At 53.8% G+C, this 11124-nt stretch overlaps 1 protein-coding gene across 8 annotated transcripts in view; it reads right to left on the bottom strand.

Annotated features, from left to right (window-relative positions):
- Positions 1-3310: 3310 nt before the first annotated feature.
- DPP9 (dipeptidyl peptidase 9) overlaps positions 3311-11124 on the bottom strand; it is a 32043-nt gene continuing 24229 nt past the window's right edge. For all 8 annotated transcript variants that reach the window (XM_044417554.1, XM_044417555.1, XM_044417556.1 and 5 more), the window contains 6 exons: positions 10682-10827; positions 8430-8576; positions 7367-7519; positions 6923-7065; positions 6059-6170; positions 3311-4795 (listed from right to left, as the gene is read on the bottom strand). In XM_044417554.1, the coding sequence (XP_044273489.1) occupies positions 4703-4795; positions 6059-6170; positions 6923-7065; positions 7367-7519; positions 8430-8576; positions 10682-10827 (794 nt within the window). In that variant the 3' untranslated portion in view covers positions 3311-4702. The remainder of the gene's footprint in view (positions 4796-6058; positions 6171-6922; positions 7066-7366; positions 7520-8429; positions 8577-10681; positions 10828-11124) is intronic.

Raw genomic sequence — 11124 nt, 5'->3', positions numbered from 1 at the left:
GATACCAAGTGGCTGACTAGAATGAGGACATAGAAACATAGAAACAGAGCAAGTCAGAAGGGGCCTCCCGGGCCATCCAGTCTGACCTCCCACACCAGCCAGCCCTGCTCACGACATGCCCACCATGTGGACGTCCAGCCTATCCTTGAACACCTGCACAGATGGGGCCTCAATGACCTCTCGTGGAAGCCCATTCCACACCCTTGGGGTCCTGAATGTCAGGAAGTGCTTCCTGGCATCCAAATGGAACCTGGGTTCCCTGAGCTTTGCTCTGTTGGAGCGCGTCCTGCCTTCCTCTGCAGGGGAGAACAGGTCTCTGCCCACCTCCGTGTGACACCCCCTCACACACCTGTATGTCACCAACTGATCCCCTCTGAGCTTCCTCTTCTCCAGGCTGAAGAGACCCAGTTCCCTCAGTCTCGCCTCATCCCCCATCCCCTGCAAACCGGCCACCAACCTTGTGGCCCTACGCTGCACTGACTCTAACCTGGCTATATCCTTTCTGTAATGAGGGGCCCAAAACTGAGCACAATACTCCAGTTGTAGGCACACCAGAGTCGTATAGAATGATAGTAAAACCTCTCTTGATCTAGAAGCCACACTTCTGGCTATGCAACCAAGGGTGGCATTCGCCCTCTTGGCCACCGCATCCCACTGCTGGCTCATGTTCAGCCTGCAGCCAACCAGCACCCCGAGGTCCCTTTCACAAGTGCTGCTCTCCAGCCACTTGTCCCCTAACCTGTACTTGTGACACCCATTCCAATGCCCCAAGTGCAAGACCTTGCACTTATCCACATCGAACGCCATCCTGTTGTCTCCTGCCCACTTCCATAGTCTGTCCAGATCCTTTTGGATCTGGAGTACTTGCTCCTCAGTTGTGGCCACTGCTCCAGTTTTAGTGTCATCTGCGAATTTGATCAGCAGACTGTTCACCCCTTCTTCCATGTCGTTAATGAAAAGATTAAACAGGATCGGCCCCAGGACAGAGCCTTGGGGGACCCTGCTTGTTACTGGCCGCCATCCCGATGATTCCCCGCTAATGGTTACCTTCTGCTTTCAGTGAGTCAGCCATGCCCTAATCCACCGGAGAGAGCTTTGGTGTATCCCAAAACTCCTCAGTTTCTCCACCAGGATATCATGGGGCACTTTGTCAAAGGCCTTGCTGAAATCCAGGTATACCAACATCCACTGCATCCCCTCCATCTAGCCATCGCAAAACCTTGTCATAGAATTCCACAAGGTTTGTCTGGCAGGACTTGTTTTTGTGGAAGCCGGGTTGTGTGGCTGCCAGCCTCCCTTCCCTGTCTAGCATCCCTAGATCTCTATTACGAGCCTTTCCATTGTTTTTCCTACAGGGACATAAAGCTAACCTGTCTATAATTCCCCATGTCCTTTCTACTACTCTTTTTAAAAATTGGGACCACGGATGCCACCCTCCAGTCCTCTGGTACTTCACCTGTTCTCCACGAGGTCTCAAACATGGAGGCCAGTGGACATGAGAGAACCCCTGCCAACTCTCTAAGTATTCTTGGGTGTAACCCGTCAGGGCCTGGCGCCTTTGTAATGTTCAATGCCCTGAGGAGCCCCTCAACTTCAAGGGGGGTGACTCTAATCTGTGCCCCTAAGTCCACAGCTTCATCTAATCTCCTATGTGGATATCCCCCATCCTGCTTTGGGGAGAACACAGAGGCAAAATAGTCATTTAGCATCTGTGCCTGTTCCCTCATAGCAGTCACTGGATCCCCTTCCTCCTTATTTAGTGGTCCCACTACTTGTCTCCCCTTCCTCTTCCTATTTACATGCTGAAAGAAGCCCTTTTTGTTGCTCTTGATATTCTTGGCAAGTCTCGGCTCGTAATCAGTCTTAGCCTTGCGAAGAATCCTTCTGCAGCGGGCCTCCTCCTCCCGGTATACCCTTTTGTCTATTTGCCCCAGTACCCATTTCCTACGGAGGTTCCTTTTTCGTCTAATCCCTCTAACCACCTCCTTTCGCATCCATGGCGGCCTCTCCTCCGCCTTCCCACCTTACTGACTAGAGGTATCGTCAAGGCTTGTGCCTCCAAAACCTCCCTTTTGAGTGCCAGCCACCCCGCCTCAACTCCCTTGCCTTCCAGTAACCCATCCCAGGAGGCTTTGCCCAGTCTGACCTTCAATGGCCAAAGTTGGCCCTCTTGAAGTCCCAGCTTCTAGTGCTTGACCTGCTGCACTTCTCCAGTCCCCTGTTCTCAAAGCAAAGGATGGAGTGATCACTCGCATCCAGAGCTCCCCTAATCTGTACTTCATCTATCAGCTCCTCCCTATTGGTCAAGACCAAGTCAAGGATGCTCCCCCCCCCCCCATTGTCGCCTCTCAGACCCTCAAAGGATCAGAGCTTTTCTAACGGGCTGATCTTCAATGGGGAAAATTGGCTTGAAATGCCCTCAGCCTTCCTTCAACATTCATGTTGAGCCAATTAGAGGCTTTGTTGAGGCTAATCAAATTTGCATGCTATATGGCTCCACCATTTGATGGAGAAAAATCACGTTTCATGTTTCTGTGCAGTAATTCAGCAGAGCATTAAGGGGGGAGGGACCCTTCTATAGGGCCCCCCGCTGCAGTTTCCAACAGTGGAAAAAAAAACCTGCTCTAGAAAACTCCAAAAAAAACATTCGGTAGCAAACTTCAAAATGCTAGGCCATCTCTCTCACCTGTCGGCCACATGTTCTTCCCTGCTCGTGTCCTAATAGGGCTTTCCTCTTTACTCGGTAGCCCAACGTTGTATAAGACCTTGCGCCCAGACCTTCAGGCCAACCACAGCCTGCCGGGATGCCCCACAAGGCCTTCCCCCACCCAACACCCATCTCTGGGTGCTTTCCTTGCATTTTGAGCAATTCCACCCATCTCTCTCGCACACACGTGTGCGCGCTGTGGCTTGAAATGCCTCTCGAGGTGGTCGCTGGCTGCAAAAGCTTCGCAACCAAAATACATGGCTGTTTTGCTCCACTGACTTTGTCTTTGGCAGTAGCTCCTTTAAAGCCCTCTGGGCTCAGCCTCCCCCAACCCTTGAGAATCCAGCACAAGGAAGCATGCGGCAGGAGAGGCCAGACTAGTTCTCTGCCAGAGCAGCTTGGCGCGGAGACGGGACACAAGGCAGGGCGGGAAAGAGAACTGCCCCAAATCAGATTCGCAGGGCAAGCACATGAGAAAAATACATTTCTCCCAGAAGACCACCTCTCACCCTGGCAAACATCATCCTGCCCCTCCGCCCCCTGCCCACAAACACATACGCACACACAGAGTGTCGCACGAACAAAACCACAATCAGTGCAGGCTGGCAGGGCACCCAGTTTCCAATATTTTAATGAGTCACTACATCTTACCACTCATAATTATAAAAGAATAAGAATCCATAAAAATATTTTCTTTTCATAATACGCACTTAAAGATACTCAGGTGAGTCATTTGTGGTTCATGTTGTCACCATCAATTTTAGGCAAGTTGAAGCTTCTTCTCGCTTTGAATTTCACCCCGCTCCAGGTGAGGAAGTGGGGCGGAAAAGGGACCAATGGGGAGTGGAGAAGAAAATGAAGAGGCAGGCAGATTTTTCCTGTGAGGAGCAAAACGTGATGGATCCCAGCCTCTGCCTGATCCACTCCCCAAAGACTGCAGTTCATGCTGAGCGGATGCAACCTAAAACCATGTTCCTCCAACTGGGAGTCTCCAGGGGTACTGCACTACAGTCCCCACCATCCTGAGCTTTGGAACAATGGGGTTTGTGGTCCAGCACCTCAGCGCGGGAGGGGGGAGAACATTGCTTTAGGTTTGTGAAAGAGCACAGACATGCACACATGAGCTGGAGGAGCACGGGCATAGAAACACAGTCACTGACCTGCAGAGAACTGAAGCAACCCGAGAGAAAGCTTCGGGGCCGCCCCAAAAGCTCAGAGAGTGGAAAAGCAGAAAAGAAAAAAGAAAAAACGCAGTACTGAGAAGAGAAGGGAGTGGCGAGGGAAGGGTATAAGCATAAATAGCCTTGCAACGCCAAAAGCCCACACAGAAAACCAGAGACAGTCACTGGTCGCCTGCCGTTTGTGCTGGGGCCGGGGCCGGGCTGGTTGCAAACTGACGTTGCCAGAGGGCAGGGCCAGTGCGGGCAGAGAACCCAACCCCTGGCGGCTCACGGCCCACGCGACACTCCCCTAGTTCCTGGTTCTGGAGTGCACCGAGATGCCTGCCGGGGCCCCCCAAGTGAGGCTCCCCCACCCACGTGCTTGCTCCTGCCCCGCTCTCCGCGCATCTTGGCAGCCCGTGCCCAGGCACTGCGCAGCCTCGAAGGCCGACCCGTGTGGTGCGGTGGGGCTGTGGAGGGGGAGAGGGGGGGAGAGGGAGACGTGCAGAGAACTGCAGCCAGGAGGGAGGGAGGGAGGAGCCCCCCATACCCAGCACAAAGAAAGTAGCAGCAAAATATGGGGAGAAAGGGAGAGATGAGGGGGACCCTAAGAGGGGCTGGGGACACGAGGGTGAGAGCTCCGCCGCTCCGCCTCCATTCTCCTCATCCATCCAAGGCGACGAGAGAGAGCGGGAGAGAGAGACACGCAGCTGAGGCCACTGGCCCTCCGGGTCTGACGTCTGCTGGGGGGGAGGAGGCAGAACGGTGGGCAGGGGAGCCATCAGCATCCACAATGGTTTGCAAGCGGGCAGGCGGGCAAAGGTCTCCCTGCCCCTCAGAGGTATTCTTGAAGAAAGTGCAGCAGCGTGATTTCGTAGTGCTCCCCAGACTCGGGGCAGCGAATACTGTGTCGCTCGTTGGGGTAAATCTGCAAGGGACGGGGGGAGAAGACGACGAACGGTGAGAGGCTGGGCTGACCTGTACAGTGCAAACTTCTCCTTCCTGACCCCAAAACAGCCACAGCCAATGAGCCCCCCACCCGCCCCCCACAAAGCAGGTGAGCACCACCTGCAGCTCGCTGGTGGCCCATTTCTGCAATCATTTTTAAAGCTTATTCCTGGCTTCTGTTTATTATAGCAGAAATAGTTATCTCTCCCCGCTCAAACCCCTTTTAAGGCAGCATTTACTACAAGAAGCTTACGGCTGCAAAGACATGTCACCGTTACATTCGACGTCTTGCAAGTCTAAAGTGGCCAGCAAGCAAGGGGCTGGTGAAATTCAATATTTTCACAAGTCCCCCGCCCCAAAATCAAGAAAGTAGGCAAAAAGAGTAGCAAGGGCATAAAACAGTAGCCAGGGCATAAAAAAGACTTATGACACAATCAGTGCCTCTCACAGAAAACGGCATTCCTCAGTGCCGAGCATGGTACAACAATCGTTTCGTGCACCTTTTATCACAAAAGCCCGGGGGGGCACACAGGGTACCCCCCACCCCCACACCAATGGATCCGCACAGCAGCACCGTGAGGGAGGGGCCGGCTGAGCGACAGTAACTGTCTCAAGGCAGCCCCACGAGCTTTCAGGTGTGAACAGGGGTCTGAATGAGCATTCAGCGTGGGGGCGGGGGGTACCGTTTTCAGGGGTGACCCCACAATTGTGCAATTGTCTCCCTTTATTTTTGAAAATGTTCATGGCTGTTTGTATTGTGGTCCTTTCCTAGGAACTGTTCTAAGCTGCCTGAAGAGGTTCAACTGCGTATAAAATGAAATCATTTGTCATTTATTTATTTTCTGTTAACTAATTTAACTTCTACACCACCCAATAACTCTGGTGGTGTGCAACCATTCCTAACGGGGAATAGGGTAAAATAAAACTACCACAAATATTTTTCTATAATAAACCATTTAAAAACACACTCACCCACAAAATAGCCAACACAAGGTCGACCTGATGGCTGCCCCCATGAAGTCACACGAGGACTTAGATATCGTTAGATGTTTTTAAACAAAATTAATGTGCCCAGATCCAAATCACTAACACCATACTGGGTGAAGCACCTCCATCCTGGAGGATTCAAAACCCTGTGCATCTCTCATCTTAGCAAGCGAAGCGTTGTTTGCTATGCCTCGCCACCTCCACACAGCCCAGGAAAAAACTTGGATGGGAAGCTGGGCCGCATTCCTGCACTTACCTGTAGCTGATAAGGTTTCCCGGCCCGGATTAGCTGGGAGATCAGGAAATTGGTGTGGAAAAAGTGCACATTTTCATCCAGAAATCCATGGAGGATCAGCAAGCGATTGGGCCTGGGGGGAGACAGGGGGTGGGGCTGAGCCACAGGGCAGGGCTGCAGCTGCTCCCTGGAGAGGTCCGACGGATGGGGCCTTTCTGAAAAGCCCTGTCTTTGAGGAGGAGCTTTCCCAAAAGGCAAATGGCCATGTTCCCTTGCAATGTACGGCCACGGAGAAGTGCTGCTCTTAGTCCGGGCAGCGAAGGGACAAGGGACTTCATTCCCCACTCCATTCTACAGGCGTTGCCCTGTCTGCTCCCAAGTCCTCCCGCAGACTCACCCAAACACAGCGAGAGGCATCAGGTGAGACCCCCAACCTGTGACCAGGAATGCCCGCACACAACAAGGACCGCTCTGGGCTATTCCAGTAAGACACAAATAAACTCCATTTTTCAGTTAATTTCTCTAGTGCATGGCTTTCTTCACAGTTTTTATGGTAAGTGTCATAAAAGCTACTGTCAGAATATGCTGAGACAAGCTCAAAATAAAAAAATATAAACTGCCATTTATAACTTTATAAATGTTTATCACAGCCCACCCTGGGTGCATAAAAACTGATTGGGGGGGGAGGCGGGGGGGAAGCACTGAAAAATCGCGTGCTGAAAAGATACAATTAGGTGTTCTCTTTTTAAATGTGGAAATCCTAACTCTCCTTAAATAAGAACTTGGTTTGGTTCCTGGCTGTGAACGACACAAGCAGCGGCAGCCCTTGCGCAGAAATTCCCCCCCACCCCGCCAATCCCGTCTTTGGCTCCCAGAGAGACTCACTCGTTGGGGAGTTTCTCCACGTGCAGCGCCACCGAGCCGGCTTCGTAGCCTTGCTGGTTGTTTTCGGGAACATCCATGTACCGCTCTGTGTATCCAGTATCATACGCCATCCAGACAGTGACCGGGGCCCCAGCAATGGCCACCTGAGGGGTGGATGGCAGGAGCAGAAGCGGACCGCCGTCACGCTCTGCTCAGCGCACGCTCACCAAGAGGAGCCAAAGGCCACCGCTTTGGCCAGCTGGCTGAATGAACACCCTGCATGATGCCCCCTTGACCTGGGCACAGAAAGGTTCCCGGGCGGCCAGTGCAAGTGGGTTGGCTCAGCCGACCTCCACGGCAGCCGCACGCAGCATGGGAGATGGGGCTTGGGGCTGCATGGGGCGAGCGCGGAGAGGGTGGAGATCTTCGTGGCGCGGCTTGGAGGGAGGAAACCCCTCGGCGTACCTTGAAGATGTGAGGCTTACAGATGAGGCCCATGAGGGAGAGGAACCCTCCGTAGGACCAGCCGTGGATGGCCACGCGGCTCAGGTCGATGAAGCCGTACTTCTCCGCTACGTAATGCAGCCCTTCCACCTGGTCCTCAATCTCCACCTGGCCCTGAAAGGAGATGGCAAGGAAGGCCGCGTGGGACCCTGGCCCGCATTCCACCCAGTGATGGTGGCATCCTGTCTGTGCGAGAGCACGCTCCCTCTTGAAAGCATACAAGCGCAAGGAGCTGCACGTGACAAACACAGTCCGAGCGGACCCAGACTTGCTCCTGCTCACTTTCACCACAACCGCCTACCAGCTAGCCCAGTGGCTGGTGACAAGAAGTGGAGTCACAATGTCCCCCCACCAGGTAAAAAGCGGCATAAGAATGCCCAGACTGTGCAAAAAGTATAAAAATTCACAATTCTTGTACTTGAATCCAATGAAATTCAAGGATGAAACAAGTCCATTCTCCAGCTCCTCTGCCCCCCTCCAACAAGTCTGGAAACACGGCAGCCCTGGCAAGAAAGGCTGGCTGGAGGGGGCCCTGGGGCCTCACGAGCTCCACTGGGGTGGTCTAAGCTGGAGGAGCTGCCACCAGAAGCTCCCCCTTGCTTCCTCCCTGCTAGCTGCTCACCTGGGCTTTTGACACTTCTACCAAGCCCCTGCCCACACCCACCCTCCAGAGACCCTGTGGAATTGCATCTTTGTTGTCTGTCTATGCTCAAAGGGGGCTTTATCAAGCGAGGGAGAAACGGCTCTCACAGTTCTCTCAGCCGCCTTGCTTTCCAACCTGGCTGGGCAAGAAGGCCTTCCACACAGACCAAGCAGACTGGCAGAGGAGTGGCAAAAAGGCCCGTCCATCCATCCGTCCACCCTCTGCCAGACTCACTGCACGGAATTCCCAAGCACTCACTGCTGACAGAGCCGGAGTCCAGGCTGGCGGAGCAGCAACTGCATTAATTCACTGCATGTGGGGAGGCGGCACGTTCGTGGCCGGCTGCCGGATACTGAAGCAGAAACCGGGATGAAGGCTTACCATCTGGTTCTTGAGGGCCCCCTCGAACTTAAGTCCTCTCTGGCAGGACCCCCGGCCATCTATCACCACCACGGCGTAGCCGAGGGAGGCCAGTGTGTTCAGGCGCAGGTACTTGATGCCTTTGAAGGAGTTATTCACCAGCTGGACCTGGTAAGGTGGGAAGGCAAGGAAGGGAAAAGTAGTCTCCGCTGCAGGGACACGCCCCACCTGCAGCCACCCCCGGCCCAGCTCTCCCTGACGGCCACCGCCTTTCCGTCTCACGCAGGAGAAGAGAGCCCTCTAATCACCATTATCAACCACTGCATATTATACAATGGAGGAAACCATCTGTCAGATCAACGGACAGCTCTTGCTCAGCCTTTCCCGACTTCAGGTAGCTGGATACTGTTGGACTGCATGCCCCACCATCCCAGGCGTGGTGAGGGATCCGGGGATCTGCTGTCCAGTGCCACCTGGGGATCCACCGGTGGGACAGGGTGGCCTTCTGGTCCAGTATCCTGCACCACTGTGGCCAAGGGGAGACCCCAGGCCTGAAGCGAGCTTGGCAGCCCCTCTCACACACGCTCCTTCCCGCTTTGCTTTCTCTGTGTCACGTGGCGTTTTCCGGCCTAAGACGTCACCCTCCCACCCACACCCAGATCAAGAGGTGGCTGCAGCCGAGATGCCACTCTTATCTGCTTTTTGCACAGGCAGCCTGGGAAGGCCGAGCGTCCCCACACTGAAGCACCCTGGATGCTTGTGACCATGGCTTACGACAACCCCACCCGTAACGGTTTAGAACTGGGGTGACGGGAGTCATTGTCCAAAACATCTGGAGGAGGAGGAACACTGTGGAAGGAGCAGGAAACTTTCAGATCACAGCCCAAGAGGCAGAGAGCTCACCATTTATCCATCCTTGGGTGAAGAGAGTTGCTTTAAGCACAAGCACCAGCAGCTGTAATTTTTTTTTTATAAATCCTGGTGATGAGCCACCGAAGGAAGCATTTCGACAAAATCATCTCTTAAGAAGACATCTAATGGGCAGAGTGTGAATGCTGCTGAGCAGCATCCAGTTGGGCTGCCTCCCTGCGCCCAACCCCAGGAGGCAAAAGCATGAGCAGGGTCATTCCACCAGCCTTGTTCAACGTCTACTTGACTTTTTCCTCTTCCCTCCCCATCCCTTCTTCCTTGCATGTTGTGTCCTTAACTTTTTTAGAAAGTAAGGTTGCCTGTGAGGACCATCTCTTGCCTATCGATGTTTACAGACTGCTATAAGAGCCTCTTCTGGCTAAGGAGCGAGACTGAAGTAATGCTTTAAATCAACCAATCACACATTCATCAGGGAGCCGAGATGTGAACTAGGAGCGCTCAGCAGCAAACCTGTGTAGAGTTCTAGCAGGCTGCAGCTCATCACCGCCTCTGTCTGTCCTCCGCACTCTACACTGCAGCCCTGTCTACGTCACAACAGGACGTATCACAACCAGCCAGCTTGCAAAAGCAAATGTTTCCAGATCGCACAGCGAAAAGGAAGTGTTAATCCAGTCTTGCACACAGCAGCCTCTCCCAACCCGGTGGCCTTCAGAGGCATTTGGACCACAACTCCCAGAATTCCCATCCACCAGGGCCACAGACTGGGAATTCTGGGTGTTGCAGTCCAAAGATGTCTGGAAGGCACAGGGTTAGGCAAGGCTGGCTGGGAGAGCATTCCTAGAGAGGGCCCAGGCTGGGTGCATTTGGAATGCCAAGAGGACGTTCTGGGCACCCACACAGAACGGCTGCCCTGCCCTGCCGTGAGGGCTAAACCATACATAAAATGGATGCGAGAGGGGCCATGGCTGATCTCCGTGCCCAGGAGGCAAATAAGTGAGGATTAAAGAAAAGGACTTGCCCAACTCCCTAAGTGGAAAGGGGTGCTGGGGCCCTACGTTCCAAAACCACTCGAGGTGGCGTGGGAGGACAGTGTCTCACTTTGCAGACGACCAGCTTTCTGGCGAAAACCCACCTTTAAAAGACGTGAACTGAAAATCAGGAGAGGCAGGAAGCCCACTTTTGCTGGACTGCTTGACTTCTCTACTGGACCATTCCTTCCCCGGCAGTCCACACGGAAACCAAGTGGAGGGACGGCCAGACAGGGCGTGACCTTCAGATGCCCCCTGCCTGCTCACCCACACAGAACACCTGCTCGCCTCTGGCCACCGAGACAATTGCTCAATACAAGACCCACTTAAGCCGGCCAGTGAAGCTTCTCTGCCTCAGCTCAGCAACCGCCTTACCTGAGGCCCTCCATAGACGAAGAGTACGGTGGGATGCTTCTTCCCTGGTTGGAGGTCATGAGGTTTGTATACCATCCCATACAACTCGACGTCCGACTGGGTGCGGAAATGAAAGATCTCGGGCGGGATGTAATCAGCAGGGCAGCCTGCAAAAGGCCAAGAGGGGAAAAGCCACTCTGGGGGCGGGGGGTATCGCACGTCACAGTGGCAGCCGATGAAAATGCCCATGAACAGCCTACCAAAAGCTAGGCAAAGCCCGTGTTCCACAGCCGTGCGACCCACACGGGTTGTGCAAGGGCACACAGGCGACAGGCCAGGAGGGCTGAAAGACCAGCCCCTCTATCCACCAACACTACAGCACCTCAAAAGTATCTGGAGAAAAACCACCATCCAGGGACTGGGGAAACAAGCTACGGCTTATGGGATCAGCTGACAAACAATCC

Source organism: Varanus komodoensis, unplaced genomic scaffold, assembly GCF_004798865.1.
Source record: "Varanus komodoensis strain SLA01 unplaced genomic scaffold, ASM479886v1 scaffold89, whole genome shotgun sequence".
In the NCBI taxonomy this organism is placed as follows: domain Eukaryota; kingdom Metazoa; phylum Chordata; class Lepidosauria; order Squamata; family Varanidae; genus Varanus; species Varanus komodoensis.
The sequence above is the reverse complement of the archived record's forward strand: the minus strand, read 5'-3'. Positions and strand labels throughout refer to the sequence as shown.